General features: G+C 29.1%; 1 protein-coding gene across 1 annotated transcript; it reads left to right on the top strand.

Moving 5' to 3' along the window:
- The first annotated feature begins 275 nt into the window (after window positions 1-275).
- LOC132745199 (uncharacterized) lies at window positions 276-22,042 on the top strand. The gene is made up of 9 exons (XM_060734038.1): window positions 276-500; window positions 9,749-10,637; window positions 10,931-11,004; window positions 11,835-11,868; window positions 12,184-12,251; window positions 14,660-14,718; window positions 15,333-15,445; window positions 15,821-15,905; window positions 21,958-22,042. Exons 2-9 carry the CDS (start codon window positions 9,770-9,772, stop codon window positions 22,040-22,042), a joined length of 1,386 nt encoding a protein of 461 aa, XP_060590021.1. The 5' UTR covers window positions 276-500; window positions 9,749-9,769.
- Window positions 22,043-22,131: the final 89 nt, after the last annotated feature.

Here is a 22,131-nt window from a genome sequence, read left to right as displayed (position 1 = left end):
ATAATATCCAAATATTGTAAACAATGGTATATTCAAATTTCAGATAAGGTGTGATTTTTGTTAACGATTAACACTTAAACAATATCCTATTTCACTTTAATTACTTATTTGTCTGTAACAAGAAAGTGGGAAGTCAAACATGATTGTTTTACAAAATAGTGAACCCATTATATTCCGCTTTGTTAACAATTAAGCGACAAGTATGATTTTAAAAGAATGTTTGGTTTGATTAATCTGATGTATTAAGAGCTAATTTAAAGAAATACGCCACGATTCTACTTTACAAAAGAGCCAATTAACCAAGACGTAAACATAATATCTTCAAAGCTTTAATTGTTGAACTAAAATGTGTGTACCGGTTCAAATAATAAAGAAGTTAAAAATCGACTTAACATATGAGTAACATATGCTTTAACGGCTGAATATATATTAATGTTCTGTATTTAGCGTGCTTGGTGGATGTGTATTTATTGTTGTATCATTAACTTATAAAGCGACAGGTAAGAACTTTTACTATGATTATCATTGCACTTATGTTTTGATTAATTCCTGCATCGATATTACGTGCATAGTACGCTTGGTTGCAATATAGTACGTTCGTTTTTTTTCTTTAACTTAAAGGAAGAAATGCTGAAGTAAATGTCGTTGTAACGAATAACAAATCTGTTTCAATCAACAGACAGCTTCAATATCTTTGTTTTTTGTAAAGAATCAGTGAAGAAATTATTATTTTTGTATTTCTGTCAATTCAAATAAAATTGTATATTGATTTTAACGTCCAAATTCAAAAAATGTTTGTTTTAAAATCAGCTAATAGTTGCCGGATAAATATGTGCACATTGTAACTGTGAATATAAAAAAGTGTAAAAAAGTTTTTGAAAAGTTGTATTAACCGTACTATTTGATTCAATGCCGTGCATTATAATAACACACCAGGTCGTTTTTTCATTGATATAACAATAGTTTATTACACAAAGGTGTGTTCACATAAAAGAGTTTGAGACAATCTTTTTAATGTATTTGTTTTACCCTAACAGTCCCTTTCATATTGATCAGTTCGTGTTTGCAAAAGGCAAGTGAACTGACTTTCTGACATATAAAACAAGTCATGTTGAAGATATATCAGATATCAATTTAAAACATGTACTGGTTTTAAACCATTGTGTTACATATATATTTGATGTGTATTAAATATTCTGTAAAATGCAAAGCAAATATAACGATTAAGACCGAGTCTGTAACGATGGTTTGTGTTCAAATATTTGATATTTAAATTATATTTTAATGGTCGATATTTTTCCTCTCTGAGTAACGTTATATTTGTCATTTACATTTTTTTGTCATTATGTAGATTTCATTTATTATTGACACGTTGAAACACGAGGCGTTTTGTATTAAGATCGAATAGTAATCAGTACTTATTAGAGCGGCTGATATTATGAAATAATTATATCTAAAATATTTTTTTTTGTAATAGGTTCTTTGAAACAAGCTATAACAATATTAATATACCAGTGAATACAGACTTAGAAGCCATATGATTAAAAAGTGATTAGAAAATGTCCTAGTAAAGACGTAAAAGTTAATAACTTAGTTAAAAGACCGACACATTCATGATATTATTATTTCTTCTGGAGGCAAAAAGATATATTACAGACTATAACATATTGTATTCCATTTTTTTGATTAAATAAAGGATATTGCAAAATACATATGTAACAATAACTGAGTATGATATATATTATTATGTATTAAACTACACATTGCATTAAGATCATATAACTCTTTGTTTCAATAATTAAACGTTAAATTTGTTTAATATTCATTTGGAAAAATGCAGATTGATAAAAAGAGAAAATATTATCATGAACGCAGCAACCATTACGTATTTGTTTTAATTTAAGATGACTCGTTTCAAATAGCCCAAAACTAATATAATAGTATGACTTATAGAAAGTTACAATACGACAACTCTACCAATTGAAATGAGTCTTCTGATCATAATGCTATTTAGTACGTTAATAACAACAACAGAAACAACAAAAACAATAACAACACCAATAATGGTAATGATTAGAATTAAACAAATGAGAAGGTATATAACTTCGACTTTTATTGTAGCTGAACTAAAACTTAGCACAGTAGAAACGCAAAATTAAGTTATGGGATGATCTATTTGAAAAGCATTACAACAGACGGGAAAAATATGAAATCCATTATGCACGTCCTCAGTCCCCACATGAATGTTCCACAAACGTTTGTTAAAAAAGACAATATCATGAGTCTTTAATATGTATATGCAAATAATGACATCATCTCTGAAATGAGACATGTAAAGGTCAATTATGCCTTAAGTATAGTTCTAGTAAAGAAGTATTTTGTATGAAAGTCAAAATACAACATTGATTACATTTTGATACTTTAATTTCAGATACATTAAGATTCATCGCTCCTTTTTAAAGTAACAAGCATCTAACAATCTCTAACATCAACATCATCTTTAAAACATTATAAGGTTCATATTTGCACTTTTACAAGAACTTAATTTTATTTGCTTCTGAGACAATGTTCCTTGATAAGATAAAAATTATGTCATATCAAGTATAAAATTAAACTACATGTTGTGAAATACAACCGGAAAAAACAAAACAAAAACAAAGACAGTCTGTTAAGTGACATAATGGTTTAACAATATGCTTAATATAAGTAAACATGTGGAAAAAACAATAAATTTGGTATTGGTTTTAAGTTCTTAAATATACATTCACCGTAAATGTCGATTTAAAATAATACTTTACCGATATGTTTGAAATGGTTTGAATGGCATGCGTTAAATAAATAAGAGGTAGTTCACCGCGATCATTCTGTGTTTTGAATAAGGAATTGTATACAGACATTGTAAGATGTATGATAATTTAGATGTATCATATATTTAAGATTTATACAACTGTAGTTGTTGGATTAAAGATTTTGTTCAATATGCATATATATGCAATGTAAAGAAATAGCCAAAAATAAATTATATTAACAAAATCAAAATGCTAACAATAATAATAACAGTTTGATGTAGCTAAAAAGATATTAATAGCACACGCGTTTTGATAATCAATTATCTTCAGTTTTTTGTTGTTGTTTTTTTTGTTTTTTGTTTTTTTGTTTTTTTGAAGATTTAAAAAAAATATAATATGTATTGATATTAGAGATAAAACACGGTATGTTAAATGAACATGTATTTTACACTAATAACATGTAGTTGCTCTTTCATTATTTATTTGTTTATGTATCCATTTGTTTTTCCCTTTTTTGTAATCTATATGCATTATATTGATTTAAATTGTTTCGATGCATGCATATCACAATCATGGTCTATATACCCAGAATATTTAAAACAACTGTCTTCGACCACGAAGAATTTTAGTCATATCATATTGTAATAGCTCCAGGTATATCTGCATTTAATTAACAAGTGTGCTTTATATGAAATTAGTTATTAAGGTGTATTATGTTCTCTTTCTCAGTGGGAAAACATAATCCTGCGACACTACTTTATTGACAGCTCTGATCTTTATTCCTAGTGCGAAATATGTTAAGTAGCATATGCCTTGCGATGCTACTATAGGTATTTTAAATGGCAAAATATAGACATGTCAATCATGAGATATCTTTAAAAATTTACAATACAATCACATTATTATCTGCAGTTGATATTATTATTTAAGAAATAAATGATAAATATGCTCAAAATTAAAAGAGATGTAACGCTGTTGATTAAATATGTGTCTTTTAAATCAAGTTATCTGACCTTACCAAACAAATGAACAGAAATGGTTATCAAAATCTAACAATTTTGAAAGAAAAAATATTATTTAGTAGGGCGCAACCAAATTATTGTTTTAAAAACGGTTAGCACTTTATTCGGATTTAGAAAACTTGTTTTAATGTATCAAATATAATCATACAATTGTGCTTATATAATGTATGTCCACGACAAAACATACTAGAGATCGCAGATGATCTTTAATATTTTATTCTTATCTATTAAATCAAAAGTTAAAAAAACAGGAACAGGTATATGCATGCATTCATTAAAATATATAAATCAAAAGCACTTTAAGTCATCACTTGGGGATAATGTTAAACATGTTAACTTTGCTCTTTTTTTAGTATAAATGAAACAGCTTATATCAAGCTCTATGTTTTAAGGATTTTCTCTGAATGCCTAGTAAAGAACATACGCCCAAGTATGGTTATCGGAACTAGTTTTTAACTGTCACACAATTTATTTGCATTTTTACTCGTGATTTTAAATCCATAAGGGAAGAGCATTGAATCATTTGTTGTTGTTGTTCTTTTTTTTTCTAGTTAATCAGATATGTTTCATAGCATAACAAAGTTATTTGTGTAAGAATATATTTCACGGCAATATCTTACAATTAAGTCAATAAATCCGGAAGAAAAAAATGTTTTTCCATATACGCATGTTCAATCTTTAATTAAAAAAAATTGTGTGAACCGTATAAAGTTGAAATGTGTACCAACGTTTTAAATCGGTGTAACTGATTAAAAGTTACAAAGAGGCATTTATTGTCTCCATTCAGATTGTATAGTTGATGTATATGTGTTAGCTCTGTTTTATTCGTTGTATACATTTATTTGAAAGTGACAGGTAAAACTTTTTATCCATGCATATAAATAAGTGTTATTTATCTTCAGTATTTCGCAGATTGTCACTTTGAATTAAATTTGAGAATCAATAATATATTGCATTCACGCTGTTCTGATTAGAAACTGAACTTCATTTATTTTATTGGTAACTAATATTTTCCATTTGCATCTGTCTTTTAATAAATTTAAATATTGATAAAAGTAGTGAACGAGGTTTCAAATTAATATCAATTTTAAACGTGAATATATATTATGGTTAATCAACCAGGACGTTTAATAACAGGTATAATAATCTGTACATATTTTGAATAAATGCCATATTTTACATTTAAAACTTTGTTGGTCACATACACCTACATATATTATGAAACCAATTCACCAATGATTGAACAGTATTAAGTAATACGATTGACATAATGTGTTAGTTTATCAGTTTTTTCATAACACAAAATCATCAATTTAGCATAATAAAATCGTCATAAAATACAGGTGGTTTCAAATATTTATTTAAATAGAATGTGTGTGCCGTTTAAAAAAGAAACTTTAGCCAACTTCAAGTTTAAAATCGATTTTTATAAACATTCGCTCTAAAGGTTTAAGATATATTAGTATTTTATTCAGCGTATTTAGTGGGTGTATATTTGTTAACGTAGAAAAGTCGTTGTTTAAACAGGTAAAATTATTTAGAACTTATAAAGCGACAGGTAAGAAAATATATTTTTATCATAATAAGTGTTGTTTGCCTCATTTTTTCTTAAGCTCTGCAACGACTTGTCCTGCATTCAATATGATATTGTTTATATACTGAGTAAGTATTGAAGTAAATTTTGCTGTTGTAATACCTGTTACACATTTTTGAATGGCATACATTTGATCATGTATAATAATACATCTAATAGAATAAGTTATTAATTTACATATGCTATTTTGTTTCTGTTCAATACAGTTTAACAATCTATACTTCTAAGTTTTTACATATTTGTTTTAAATTACCTCATAGATGCATAGATATAAACAGTATAGCCGTGAATATAAGATAGATTATCAACCAGTAAGGTTTATGAGAAAAACAGTTTCACCCACGCACCTTTGGATCAATATAATACCGTATATATAATACACCTGGTCGCTGTTTACCATTGATACTTAACCACCGTATGTGAGCATCAGTCTTTGAGACACTTAATTAATTTGAAGGAATTTCATTTACGCAAATACTTGATTGCAGAGAAAACCAAAACATATATAAACTGTTCAATTGACAGAATTTATTTTAAACCGTATGTATGTAAACATCGTGCAAATTATAGATAATCAAAAGAGAACGCAAGTTATCATATTACAATCTAGTTACATAACATAGTTTTTGTTGTGACACATACAAACAACTATTAGAAGTTTCAAGCGTGAGATAATATATAAAACACATAATTCTCCTTATTTAACTTTATCATTTATACTTATTTAAAAATAGTTTCATTGTTTTAGTTTAAACATATTTATTTCCCGAATATTTACATGATATACATAATACAATACAATCAGAATACAAATATATAATATATTCAAAGAAAAGGATGAGAATGAAAGACTAAGTCTTATAAAATTCTTCTCCGTTTAGTGTAACTTTATAATGAGTCGATTTTCTAATATTTTGTACAATTATCAAAAAAGTGGAATGTAAATATTTGTGACGAAGTAAACGTTATATTTATAAGTAATCATCGGGATAAGAATTAGAAATTATAATAACGAAAAAAGAAGAAAGGAAAACAAATAATCAAATAGGAAGAAAAAAGAAAGAAAGAGAAAAGAAAGATTGCTTCACTGTTTCACTTTAAGTCAGAGAAATCGCTTTGATTCTGAGATAAAAGTATGAACATGTTTAAAGATATTGGCATTATCAGTATCTGAGATGTCCGGGTTGCCAAAAAGTAGGGTGTTGAGGGTAATATCGAAATTATTTAGATTTCCCAATAATTTTTCTCTACATGTACGAAAGCGATTACATTCAAAGAAGTAATGATAGTTAGTTTCCATTTGACCACACTCACATAATGGTGATGGTGATATATTTTTTAGAAACAAATGATAATTAAGGGAGCTACATTTTGTGCGTAACCTGGTGTGAAGAATTTGAAGTTTTCTATCACCAAAATAAAAGTATTTTGGTGTAGTTTTCTTATCACGTAATAGATAAATTTTAAACATTGAAAGGGTTGGTAGATTCCTTATGTTAAGGGGCAAGTTGTTCCATTCACGAATTGAAGATGGGAAAAAAGAACTAAAGTATAAAGATGTCCTTGCTGAAATACCAATAGTGTCGTTTGAATTTCTAAGGTTATAACGAGTGTTTGTTTGATACGGTATTGGTTCTGACAAGTATTCTGGTGCAATGCCATGTTTGATTTTATAGAATAATGTTAATCTATGTTTATAACGTCTTTGTTCTAATGTTTCCCAATTTACTTCATTATTTAAGTTTTCAATTGAAACTAGTCTTGTTGCACCAGACACTATTCTAGCACATTCATATTGTATTTTATCTAAGAGGTCAAGTTCATACTGAAATGCGTTTCCCCATACCACATCCGCATATTCAAGGATTGGTCGGATAAACGATATATAAATAATTTCAAGAGATTTACGATCTAGCATGAATTTCAGTTTTCTCATTATGTTCACCCGTTTCCATGCTTTTTCATTAATATATTCTATATGTGAATGCCACAGGCAATTGTGAGACAAAAATAATCCTAAGTGTTTATGATCTTTTACTTCAGGTATAGTTTGATTAAGCATTTGAAGTGGTTGGTGATATGAATTTCTTTTTCTAGAGACAATAAGGGATTCTGATTTAGACGGGTTGAAAGTGACAAGCCATTTTTCTGCCCATGCAGCTATTATTTCAATATCTGATTGTAATTGTTGTGCTGCAGTTTGTGGGTTTTCAATAACAATATAGAGACTGGTATCATCAGCAAAAAGATTAACATTGGATTGAAGATCTTGGACTATGTCATTTATGTAGATGAGAAAAAGTAAAGGACCAAGGATCGAACCTTGTGGAACACCAGCTGAGAGAACACCCCAAGAAGATTTGGCATTTCTTAGAACAACACACTGACGTCTGGAGCTTAAATAATCCTGAAACCATTTAAATATGTTTCCAGATACACCATAATATTTTAATTTACAGAGAATGCCTTTGTGCCAGACTTTATCGAATGCCTTGCTTTTGTCGAAGAATATAACTCGAGCTTCGAGACCGTCATCAAGTGCTTTGCAAAGTATGCTTTTCATTGTTTTGAAATTAGTACAATATGCTACCTTAATCTATAAAAAGAGCTTAAATTGTTGGTTCAGATGAGAAAAGATCACTTTGAGTTTTAACGAGTTTTGAATGAAATGTGACAGAAAACACAATTTGATGTTGCAGTTATATCAAATATCTATACACACAGCTTTTTTGTGAATGAATTGTTAAATATGTGTTCTTAAAGATATATTTTTTATGTTAATATGAAATGGTAAACCAACGCAGAAGTTTTTTTTTTTTTTGAGAAATAGCCTAAACTTCATAGAATAACTACTATATGTAAACCTTATTATTCTGCATACATTCATAAAAAATTGTCAACTGTGAAGATAACTTTCCTTATAATAATTATTTTCGTCAGCCATTTTGTATACAAATATAATTATTGGTTTTTGCTTTTAAAAATGAATGGTTAACGGATATATCCGATTTCAAAATGCAAAAAGAAACAAAACATACGATACTATTTTTCCGTTCAGTTAATTGAGTATTTAACGACACTTACACCTCCAAAGACCTATGGTTTAACAATATTTGTCCTTCTGCATTACTGTCATTATGTAGATTTCAATCATCATAAGTTGACGTTAAAATACGAGAGTTTTGTATTCAGACTGAACACATATCATTTTTACAAGACAAAAAACATATATAAGAAAACAGAAAGTAATTTTTCATAAATATCAATAAATAAATATTTCATAAACATATATTGATGTTATGCCAAATACAGATACAATGATGGTTTGAGTAGGAGAATCAATTAATAAGTACGTATTACAATAATGATCAATATTGTTTATTTTCCAATAAGATAAATATCGGATATCGTGTACTGTATATTAATTTAGGGTGGTTTCATTCATCTTTACGATGACTGGCCGTTTTAAATGGTTGTGTAGAATATATTTGATAATATTATTATCTAAATATATCTGCAATCTTATTGGTCCAAAGCAGTAGTGATCATAACATTTTATAAAATAATATTCACTGGGTGTAATATCATAATCACTAGCTGAATTGGAATTTTTAAAATTTAACCTTAAATTAGAAAGAGACTCGTATGTAATCATTATACAGCGGAAATTGAGCGTGCACATACACGAATAACATTAATGTTGTTTTTATGGAACATATCTTGAATAAATTATTATAATTATAGTAACACAGCAAGGATGAGTATAAAATCAATTGTGTTGGTTTGCACAGCTTTCGGGAGATTGTTGTACGTCTGACGTCGTATTGTTTACGTGCGTCTTTTATCCGCACTACAATGAAAACATGATAATTCTGCGTTTGCTTTTCTTTAAAACGCTTCACTTTTTGTGTTCTTTTTTTTAACTTAGCCTTTTCATATCATGAAACAATGCTGACAAGTGAGCAACGGTCAATATGTCAAATTCCGTTGAATATTGCATCGAATAGATGCAATGGCACACTAGTCAGTAAATTAGTTAATTAAGATTTCTTCATGTGAGCATTTAATAATAAACTTACAGTATCAGTGGCTTACAAAAGAAATTTTCCTCAAGTCTGTTCCATTAATAAAGCATTGACAGCATTGTCATTAATTAATTTTGAACTACTTTTATGACAGTATCAAAGATTGTTAACAATAAACATGAAATATAAGTGATATGTTATCAAAAAGATATGTTTGTATATACAGATAACAATTGATAGAAAAAGGATACACTATATGTCAAGTTTTTTTTAAGATGTACTATTTATGAATGCTACTTTATATTTTATGACTTACAGGTACGGTGTTGTTACAAAATTATGGAAGTTTCTGGTAAAAGAGTGACGAAAGACACAAATGCCAAACTGTGTAGTTTCTGTGAAGATTATGATATAACAACTTATGCCGATGGATTTTGCGTAGAATGTGAAGTTAACATTTGCAATTCATGTTTTGTGAAACACAAAGAACGTAAAAATAATAGAAATCATTCCTTAGTAAAAGTAGATGAATCGAAAGCAATAAAGGTAACGGTTGACGATACGAATGAAACATGCCAAGAGCACAATGGAGAATTTGTGAAATTCTATTGTCCAAAGCACGACCAAGTTGGCTGTGCAGTATGCATCATTGTATACCATAATGGATGCAAGCTGGATCTCATTCGTGACAAAGCTGCTGCATATGATAACAGTCGAGAATTTAGAAATCTTAGAAAGGAGATGAATAAATGCATGAAAGAGGCTAAATACAGTCTATCAATGATAGAGAGCAACCGAAAACAGCTTACGGGGTTCTATGAGCAATTTGTTAGCGATGTGGAGGCATTCACAGATCATGTAATTGAACGTATAAATAAAATGAAAAAGAAGGTTTTGAATCAGGCAAAGGACATTATGTTGAACGACAAGGGGAAAATGGAAGATCTGCAGAAGGATATCGACAATTTGATAGCTGAATTAACACGACAAAACAATGAACTGGAGTCAAAAATTGACACACCAAATAACCTCTTTGTACCATCCCTATTAATTAAACGAGGACTGAAAAAGACCCAGCAAAATTTTGATAGTTTAAGGAACAAAAACCATGTGACTCAGTATAGATTCATGCAAGACAAAATTCTAGCTGAATCTGTAACAGAAAGAAAGGTGATTGGGATGCTCATTGAACAGCCGTTTGAACGGAGTAAGTTTTTTGTTTACCAATAATTTTCTTTTTATGATGCATATATTATTAATAAAAAACATACGTAAAAAACCAAATGCGTGTTACTGTTTCGAATGATCACCACTTAGACATACTTTAGAAATCGATTAAATTTTATCTGGTACCAGTAACGATTTTATTCATTTGAACATGAACAATTGCCTCGTTTTTGTAGATAAGTTTAAAGCTACTCGTTGCTTATCTATTTTCAATTATTTAGAAATTATATTTTATTTATGAGATTATTTCGGTGTAATAATTATATATTTCAGGTGAACATGATCAACACGAATTTAAACAAGCTTATTCAGCTGATAAAGGACGAGTTCAAGATCCTTTACCTCAGGTAAGTCGATTTATTAAAAACTTATTTAAGGTGTACGCTACCTTTGAGAATTTCAAGTAATGTTTAACTTTCAGAACACAAGAACAAATAGGGAACATACAGCAGCAAAATGTATAATGATATAGTGTTATTATAGGAACAAGACCTTTCATGCACAGAAATATATATATATATATAAAAAAACTCATTGACGTTTTAGCGTCAGTTTCATGCCCACAAAACAAACTAAAATTAAATAATTAAATATGCTTCATTGGACACGTAAGTCACACTACAGCTTAAAATTGAAATACCGGTCTGTCCATATTATGGGATATCATGTTCTTAACAGTAAGGTTGTAGTCTGATTAATTCCATGTTTATATGTTATCTACTGAGGAAAATACACGTACATATTTTGCAATAAATGTGATATACTTTAAACAGTAGTACATTTTCAATATTTCTGTACCAACTCCTAAGATGCATAAGCCGATACAATAACCTATTTTTAGTTATACAAGGCAACCTGACATGTATGTAAGCGATATTAACATTAATACGAAAATCACAGAATAATTGCTTTATTTCATTTAACTTGATAATTACTTTTTTTCTTAAAATCTTAGAATATTTACTAAGATGAACTCATGATCTTGGTAAAATAAGTATGCATTAAATTTTATTCTGTTGTTCATGAAATATATTAAAAATTGCCTGAAAAAAACATACGTTAAATACAATTGTCTCATACATTCCTTTTGTATCAAGATCATTCAAAGAAATCATTCTAATACGATGATAAATGAGGACAATTATCAATTTAAAAATTGTCTTTATTTATTATGTAGCAAGCACAAAGTGAAAGCAGAAACAAACAAATTGGTAAGTTATATTTTCCAACAATGTTTAGTGAACAGTTTTGATACATTTGATCGGTAGGCATGTTTAAATAATCACTTCACAAACGAACTATAATAAAGTGATCATGTCTATGCTTAATTATTCAGTTTGCTTAATAGTCATGTCAAAACGCACGGGTGATACTATATTATGAGATTTCATATCAAGTATTTTGAATTTACATTACTTACAGTGGTGTTTTCTTATATATAATCAATAATATTTCTAACATCATAATACTGTTTTTTAATGTCAAGAGTATTCTTAATCTAATCTTTGGACGTCTCATTGTAATAGAGACGGAAGTGACAGATACCTTTACAAGAGAACATACGATGGAGGCCATAGCGCACCAAAAGCGTCAAGTGAGTTATTTAATATCTTAATGTAAAAGGCAGAAAATGTGCTGGATGAAATAACGTGAGATCTAAAACTATTAGTTGTGATTCCAGTATAATCACATCTTTTTACGGTAATCAAACAACAACTGATGCCACCCTTTAATTTTGTGATAAATACATGCAATAATAATATTTTTTGCGACTGTGTTTGAAATATGTTGTTGACGATTGCGGCGTCATTTATAAAACGTTTTGTTAGTTCTCCTACCAACAAGTCAACGAACATAAGGGCAGTTGATATGGTCACATTTGAATTACTGAACAAATTTAAAATCCTGCAAACATTGATAATTTTGGTCGATTAAAAGAGTCATTATTGATTAGTATGCATGTACGTTTAGTAAGTTTCTTAAAACAATGTCCATAGATGGCAAAATGCAGCATTCAGATAAAGTGAAACTAAACCTCAGCTCACATATGCTGTAAGTTATCACATATGCTGTCACATATAAGTTAGAACCTAAAATAAACCGCCTCTTCGAAAATTTGGATATTTTTGGACTGTTTCAGCCCAATAATGTAATGATTTTAATAGTGTTTTGACTAGTTTATAATAAAGTGACCATTTAAATATGTAATTTTGATTGGTTATGATTTTTGTGTCTCCAAGGTAACAAATAGAAAATATAAAATTTAGAATATTTTGTTCAACAAATTATTTAAAATTATTTACTCCTTATGTTTTGGCATATAATTGTAAAACTATTTGGTTTAATAAATGCTACAGAACTTAATGACATATATTTGAAAAATGGCATGCTAGGTATAAATTGGCATAATTGTTATAGATATGCTAGGGTCTTTTAGATCCCGACTATCCTTGTCAGTTGAATATTTTGTTTCATTCTATTATCATGACCAAGCTTTACATGTTATATTGCAGTAAGTTATTAGAAATGACATCATTGTTGTAGATCAACAGTTTATGATTTTGGTATCTTATTACAGTTCAACGAAAAAAAGACCTTTGCCACATAATTTGACCATCTTTTACTTTCTTTGCTCTGTTGGCAACGGATATGATCATACTAGTAAATTTTGGATCAAATTTTAATGTTTAATTAAGCAAAATATTTTATTAGCTACTTAAAGGACACATAACTACATATTCAGCGCATCTTTTTTCTGTTGTAAAAGCATCTTACATGCTCTAAATCACTTATTTTAATATAACATGTATTTAACACACATTTGACATCTCCAAAGATATATATGAATTTGGATTTCTGAGACATAATGTGCATTTGATATACCTTATATTTTGTATTGTTATTTTGTTTGTTATAACATTTGTTTTGTTTTTTGTTTGTTTTTCTTTTTTTAAAACTAAATTTAATCATATTTTACCGTATGTACCACTTTAAAAATCTCCAGAAATGTATATATAAGATGCCTATTCGTTAGCAGATGGAACTATTTATTCAATATTTATACACGATAAAAGTAATATCCTACATTTATTGATTAACGAATGAATAAATCAAAGAATCAATAATTCATTATGATTAAAATTTCCTTGTATTCATTTGATTAATCCATGTATAAATTAATTTGTTAAATTTAGTTGAACAACATAATTATAATTTAATTCATGTTCAAATAAATTATATATAGGTGCAATTCAAAGTATCCAATATACGTTTACAGTGGAAACTCATACAACATTTATTGAAATTACAATCATGTTTAATAATAATACACCGTATCACATGGGTGCTGAACTAAATATTTTACATATAATCATCAGTACAAATACGAAACAATCTGATTCGTTAAATGATCGATTTTATTGTGATTTAATTAAGGTGCTAGGGGCTTGGCTGGTAGCTTACACTTGACAGTATCGTTTATAAACAGGCTTAATCAAACCGAGCCTGGCACATTTTCAATTTTGTGGCTTGGGCTTTCTTAAGGGATTCTTGTTTTCTCTATTGCAGGCAAATTTACACTTTAATAAAGTATGTAGATTTTTTATTATGTGTTTTGTTATACATACACCTAAAGACTCGGCATCAACTTTAACTGAAACACCAAAGGTATTTGTAATGAACTAAAGAGATTATTTGACCAATAATTAACATATTTTTAGAAGAAAAATGTATAATGCTTATGAAAAGTCTTATATATATTCTTTAACCAGATCTCTACTAATATTTCGACATAAAATTTGTTAAATATGCAGAAAAACCTCCATGTTAAATGTAAATAACTGAAGAATGCTGGAGTTTTTTAAACGCTAGCAACTTTTGGCGATAAAACGTCATGAAATGTCGATACAATCTTTAAATGATGTATTCCTCAAAAAAAAATCATACAAAGAGCAAAGGTTATTTAGGCATATAACGCCATCAAATTGTGTGTTTCATTTGCAGCCATTACTTGACAGAAAACTTGTTTGCAAAAATCTCAACATAGATGGCGAATGTGTCAGGTAGGTAAACAACTTAATTGTAGATGATGACTTTTTTCTTAAATCTTATATATCTTTCAAGGTGCTCTAATGCAAATACAAATAACGCTTAAAGGCTTTCATTTGACATCAAAAGATATTTAAATCTGACACATTTATTAATGTTGTGATTTAGAAATTTCACATGATTGTACAAACGTATGTTTAAAGGTGATATGAAAATGTATATTATATACGTTTGCTTATTATATAAGCTCTAGAAAGGAAGATAACAATTTCGAGTTTTAAGTTTTATATCTATTCTTATCTTATTAAACATGTATATGAATAAGAAAACACACGGTATTGCTACGAAAATACTATTATCAGGTTTCCATTACAAATTAAGTAAAATCATCGTGAATAATTATTATTACAAGATAATACTCAGAACTTAAAATGTACAATTTTCATCAAATAAAAAATACTAAAAAGTAACGATATTTGATATACCAGCGAAAAAACATGGTTAAACATACAAAAGTCACTAACAGTTCAAATGCATTCAGAATTATTAACTGTTACAGTTCCTTCCTAATGATTTGTAACAAATGTATGCAGTATAATAATATGTTTTCACATTTAAATTTTTACAGTTATGCCGCATACGAAAGTAATGATATTGGATTGCATGTGTTCAAGGAGAATGTGCGTCCGGGATCATTCTTTGAAATTGAGATATCAAGCATGGGTAAAAGCGGGTCGTTAGGTAAAAATGATATACTTGATTAGTAATTGCAGTATTGCTGGTACCAATCAATGATTGCATCATTATGATTTTAATAAAACGGCATCTATACTATTGATGTATAGGGCGTTCAAACAATATTAACATTACTGTAACATATTTTATATAACGTGTTTTTCTTTCTTACAATGCTATGTCTAGCACCTTTTTGTTTAATTTAAATTTTTGTTCATGACTTGTTCTTATTAAATAGAAATTTAGTACCATAAATGAAAAAGTTAGATTAGTCTTTATTACCACTTTCAATTTAAGTTGAACACGTTTGCTGTTTTATATCCGTCACGTACATATAGGCTGAAACAAAAATAGAATGAGTAGTATATATTTATATTTAAGCTATTGGTGTAGTACCAGATAACTATCCTGATATTCTTCTACCGGGCATTGGCAACAATTCCTGTGGATACCATTCAGACGGCAAGTATGTATCGACAACTTTATTGTCTAAATTTTGTTCTGTTTTACGTTACTGATGTTTGTATGATTGAAAGAAAATAGTAGTATGAATATATACATCATTAAATTTGAAAAAAAGGTAATAATAATAAAAAAGAAATAACTCTTTTCTTTGCATTTTCATCATATCGTTAACCTTTTAGAAATACTAGTACAAACGTATTAAAATGGACAAAAATAACATTATTCAGCAAATTTTAATTAAAACCTTAGTTTGAAATATTGTCATTTGCTTGGTTCTTGACCAGATGTTAAAGTATAAGGTGTCACTTTTGTTTAAGCATAAGCTTTTGACAAACTTAGGTTTAAATGTGTGACATGAGATGTATCCTAGTTACATACACTAGATTCTCCAGATGTAAAACAAAACTATTCTTCCCATCATTCGGTAATTTTCCTCAAATATGAATATGCATTGAGTGCTTGTATTCAATAATTATTCATTATATGTATAAATAGATTCAAAACAGTTATTATGTATGATTTAGAATGAAACTTACCGCTGACAATAAATAACAATTATATTTCTATAAATACCATGTTCCGGAGTCTCCGGTTTACGTAACTAACGAACGTTTTGCAAATGTTAAGTAAACGGAGAGTTTTCGGTTCCAAGAAATTTTACAACCATATTCTTATCAAATGTATGTTAGGAATGTTTAACTTTTATTTGTCTCTTTTATTATTTTAATTAATGTTTGAGTATTTTACACTATTGGGACTGTATTTCTGTAGTATAAGCATTTTTTTCTGTATTATTCTATTCGAATTGTGTTCTACAATTGCAGTTGAGTTAACACATACTTTTAAACAGTAAGATTTCCGTCTGCATCAAATAGTTAATTTTGAAATATCTTCTGTAATTTAAGACCTTCCGATGCATTTTTTCCGAATTAAGGAAGTACATGTCCACCCATCTTTAACAAGATAAACACAGTTTAAATGAATGTGTAATTTATTGTCATCAGTACCGTAAACGTAACAGTTGTCTTTTGTCTTCAAGTCTTGAATCTAACATTCATTCTGAAAAAAGTCAAACTAGATCAGCGATTTCATATCGTACGAGAGATGATTAATAATAATGTAGACTTTTACTGTGAATGATATATGGTTCAACAAATCGTATATGAAATAATGTCACCATTAATGTAATTACGTAAAGCAAATTCTTACAAAATATTTGAAAATAACAAGTCATTGAAAAAGGACATACAATTAAAAGATGGTCAATGGGCTTTCCAGAACACGTCATCGCTCATTTCATAACATCTTTTGTGTAGTTGCTTTAGGCGCCGATTAATAAAAAGACGTGAACCAGACTATTATCCGTTCCTATTTCTATATAAATCTTTTTGACTTATTTTCATTGCAATAAATATTTTGTTGGTAAATAACTGTAACCCATTGCTGGTCATACATTGCGACACCCTTACAATTTTTGACACAAATTCTAAACGGATCAGAACCGCATTTCTGATGACATCTCTGTTTCTTTATGGACAAAATAAACCTGAGCCATGCCAGGAGAAAACACACTAATTGATATATAGTGTATGCATAGCATTGCTTTATAGATAGTCTGAGCATTTTGTTTATATAAAGCGTTTGAAAGCGTGCACACATTTAAATTTCATTCAATGAATATCCACAATGAATGTTTTTCAACACACTGTACACTCTTTACGTAGTTTTGATATACTTTATTCCTCGAAATGATCGCGGATACAATATTTCCCGTTTTTCTCAACGTTGGCATTTTCGCGGAGACAAACTTTCGCGGATTTGTAGTAACCACGAATTCCAAGTCGCTACGGCCTAAATAACTGTTGTTTGAAGGCTATGTTTTGGTGCATTAATGATTCAACAATTCATGACGTCTGGCTTACAAAACGGTTATGTCGTGCTAGTGTAACGGTATCGGACTGTACATCGCTTTTATTATAAAAACAACACATCAACCGCCTCCGTGGCCGAGGGGTTAGAGTCGATGACTTCTAATCCAGTTACCTCTCTGGTGTGGGTTCGATCCCCGGGAAATGCGTTGGTAGTTAAGCGCGGAGGATGGTAGTCTAGTACTGGTGTAACTATCAAGAAACGATGGTAAGGAAACTACCCGTCTATATGACTGAAATACTGTTGGAAAATGGCGTAAAATGAAACAAACAAACAAACAACAACAACATCACATCTGTTTAGCACTGTAGCACTTGATCGCTAAATGTTGCACTTTTAACAAAGATTTACACCTACTCCAAGCAAATATAATCCAAGACATTCAATGTACACAAACTGTAAATGTGTTTGTATACTCCGTGATTTATGTCAATAAGCATGACAATTACAAATAATTGATCATTTTTATTGTATTTTTTCATTGCATATTAAACCCCCGTTTGGATCTGCAAGCTATGTGACTGAATGTAGTGTGTGACGTCACAGATTTCTTGTGTCACTTATCGGTGTTACATAGTGTACTTTTCATCCGAAATGTAAATATTGATTACAAGCTAAAACCTAAAGTGAGATAAACTTTACATTTTTACACATTTCTATAGCACCTGTTTTTTATCTTTGTTGTGTAAGTAGATTAAAATATATATTCAGCACGTTTATGTTTTTAATTGGTTGAAGCTAGAAATGCTCGCGGATTTGTTATAAGTGACATATTCGCGGCTATAAAGATTCGCAGAATCATGCTTACCGCGAAAAGCGCCAACTTAAAACGCGCGAAATCTAGGAATACAGTTACTAAATATTATGTTATCAAAGACATATACGAATTAATCGATTAAGCAGAATTACCCTCAATGACATTTATTTTTCAATTAGCTTAACGATATCCGTTCTATGATGCCTTAACGCTCAGTCAGATCTGTGATCGTCAACTTTTGTCACTTTTGTTACGTCCTATTTAGTCTTTCTTACACGACCTTATGCCCTTATCTGTCCCTTGTCGTCAGAAAATCGGTATGTTTATTTGTTCACCATCTTTTTCATTTTAATTTTATCAATGATCTTAACGGTAAATTGTTATACTTGTACATCATAATGACAGAACTAAACCTTTTACGGATTTCTCGTTTGTCTGTTAACGACATTCCCAAGCTACAAACAATGGTAACACCGCACTTTGAATATTGTTGTTATTAAATTGTATCATTCATATAACGTCAAACTTTCCTGTAAAAGTATCAGTAGACTAAACTGATGTGGCTTCATTTTGTGTTTCTCCCATTGTTTTCTTGAAATGTGATGTATGTTTCTTAACAAGTATAGCAAAATCTGCATGTGACGCATATGTGTACTATAATTGTTCTAGAATCGTAAAGGGCGCTTGCAATTTGTACTCAATATATTATATTTCTTTCTTGTTTTATTAATTTTATGTTCTGCTGTTTTTGTTTTTTCTTTAATGTATGGTTTACACAATTTAGACTGCCCATGTTAGTAAAAAAAATAATAGCTTTGTTTTGGATTATCCTTCGTATACCCTATGGTGAAAGGACATTCAATGTCATCTTCAACATTTTAACTGTAATAAAAAATTATGTTTTATCAGTTATCAATAGTAATAACAATCAAATCCTTCTTTAAACTCAATAAAAGCTGCATACAAGTTTTTACATCGGTGAATTATAAACTTAATAAGGTACAAATCTTTGTAAAGACTATATATAAGTTTACTGGTTTGATGAATTATAAATGATAATCATAACGAACATCGGCACTTAAAATAATAAGTAGAAGCGTTTCATTTTGCACTCTGCAGGTAAAATAATTCATAATTACGTTCATTTTGTTTGTTGCTTGTAACCATAATGATATTTTATCAGCATTCTTAATAGAAGTTAAAAGGGCAAACATGTATCATTTTATAAATAATATTATGATTCAATTTTATTGAACCGGCAGTGGTAAAATAAATTTCACGAATTGACGATCGTTAGATTATATTCGAATATCTTATATTAAAGATTAATCTTTATTTATGAAAATTGATAACATTTAGAAAGCGACAAGAATTGAATGTTACAATTTACACGCTAAATATTCTTTCAAAAATGTATGTCACTACAACAGGACAATTGTAGTACAATTTAACTGCAGGAACGTTGGCTCAAGAAGGAACAACCGGGCAATACCTCTCTAAAAATTCAAGCATATGTAAATCAAAATCAGAAAAGATTTAGTCCGGGTCTATAGTTATTTCATGTAGAAAATAAATCTTAAGTCCTTTGCTGAATATTTATAACATAATGTGGATATTTCATACATGCATATAATTTATATAAATTTTATTTGTTATCTTAAACATTTTTTCGCGATAATTATTGGCTGAAATAAAACAAGGTAAGTGTCTGATATGCTCATACAAATGAACAATACGACCACAATTATGTTTAAGTATATCACTTTTCTTAAGTTTACGTTAGTTTCACAGCATATTTTAATCAATCTAATAGTCGTCAAATACCGTCAAATATCAGTACGTTATATTGAAAATAATCGAATTGCATTATTTTTCTACTTAAACAATGCGAAATGAACAGGCACGTTTAATGTGTTAAGAAACATTTAAATTTATAATTTAGCACATCTTGATAAATGATAACTGTCTATCTAATAGAAATGTTAATTTGTGTCTATTACTGAATATGAACATGATTTTGGTTGTGCATTTTGTTTTAAGATAATAAACCATCGTTTAAAAACAGTTTCGTGTTTAATTTGTCAATGGATATCTCAGTAAACGTTTAATATAGTATATTAAAAGCAAACTGTACCATGTAAATTATGAATTGCATAAATTTGCATATAAATAACGGAAAACAAGGCTGAAACACGAGAAAGAAACTATGCGTTTGCAATTTTATAAACGGGAGCCTTAAAATGATAAGTGATACTAAAGGAATTCAAATATGACATGGTTGGTCGAAAATAAGGTTTCTCTTTGATGTATGTTTAGAGCAATGACTTGTGTGCAAACTTGTAGATAATTTGCTCACTCAGTTTTCCAGAATAATAATTCGTATTATAAAAATGGCCCTAACCGAAATGCGTTGCAACGCTTCTAACTCAAATCGAGCTTAAACTTTCTAAGAAATACGATTCCAATTTATTTTTTAAAATATTTCTAAATTATTTTGCATATCTTTCTGTATAAAGTGTCCAAACAGATCCTTATCTTTCTGTATAATGTGTCTAAACTGATCCTTGTAAGAATTGTGGATATCATGTCTCTAGGTTTTTGGACCTCAATGGAATTCAAGATAAATATTGCATACACGTAACGGTTTACTTTAATATCCACTCATAAAGATGGAAAGAATGTTCGCATGTTAGATTATTTTACACCAGGTGCTTGCATTGTGTATGTTTGTTGCATTTTAGTAGGTGTCATACGATGTTAATGTCTTCATTAAGGATGTGTTTTCTTTAGTTATGTAATTTTAACGCCACAGTATGCCTATCGTGTCAAACTGGTTTATTTATCAAAACCATGTAAATTGTGTTATGGTATCGTTAATAACAAAAGCATACACAACCCGTGGAATTAATAGAATATTTATCCACGGTCAAATGTGTATGTAATTGAGCAAAAACGAATATCACAGTTATTACAAAATTGTTGAAACTCTATTCGCATACATATAACTTTTACTTGGATTTCAAATAATGTTCAATCATGATCAAAGTATTAACATAATCTGATTGTAGTTTGTCACAATTTATTCACTATGGATAGCGTTATTTGTTTATTAACTAGACAATTCTCTTATTTACACACACTCATGAGCTTAATTGACAAATATATAACTGTGAACTAACTACTAACAACAATGTATTTTAAATCAGTAACAATGTAAAATATTATGGACAAAAACCTTCCTCCCATTAAGCATTGCTTAGAGTTAAGAGTCTAATATAGCTGTGTTCTCCTTTCTATGAAATTGATTAACAGGACTATAAATACCATATTCGTTTATTTAAACATGTCAATTATAATATATTTTAAGGGTGTATACAGAAAGCAAACCCGGTGAAAAATCTGGTGATGCATGGAAAGTCGGCGACCGAATCAAGTGCGAAGTTGTTTTGTAAGTATTTAGTATTTTTAGCGTTGCTCGTTTCTAATGATTTGCTTTATAATTAAAATTTAAACAGAATATTTATCTTGTAATTTTATCATA

The sequence above is a fragment of the Ruditapes philippinarum genome, unplaced genomic scaffold (genome assembly GCF_026571515.1).
Source record: "Ruditapes philippinarum isolate M1 unplaced genomic scaffold, ASM2657151v2 ctg3101_1_1_1_1, whole genome shotgun sequence".
Taxonomy (NCBI): domain Eukaryota; kingdom Metazoa; phylum Mollusca; class Bivalvia; order Venerida; family Veneridae; genus Ruditapes; species Ruditapes philippinarum.
This window is presented reverse-complemented; position numbering and strand designations above follow the sequence as displayed.

Excerpts from the sequence above, each read along its gene's own strand:
- LOC132745199 (XM_060734038.1), top strand. The coding sequence starts at position 9,770 with ATGGAAGTTTCTGGTAAAAGAGTGACGAAAGACACAAATGCCAAACTG. Across the intron at positions 11,869-12,183 it reads AAGCAGAAACAAACAAATTG|AGACGGAAGTGACAGATACC; the intron begins GTAAGTTATATT and ends TCATTGTAATAG. Across the intron at positions 15,446-15,820 it reads GGGTAAAAGCGGGTCGTTAG|CTATTGGTGTAGTACCAGAT; the intron begins GTAAAAATGATA and ends TTTATATTTAAG.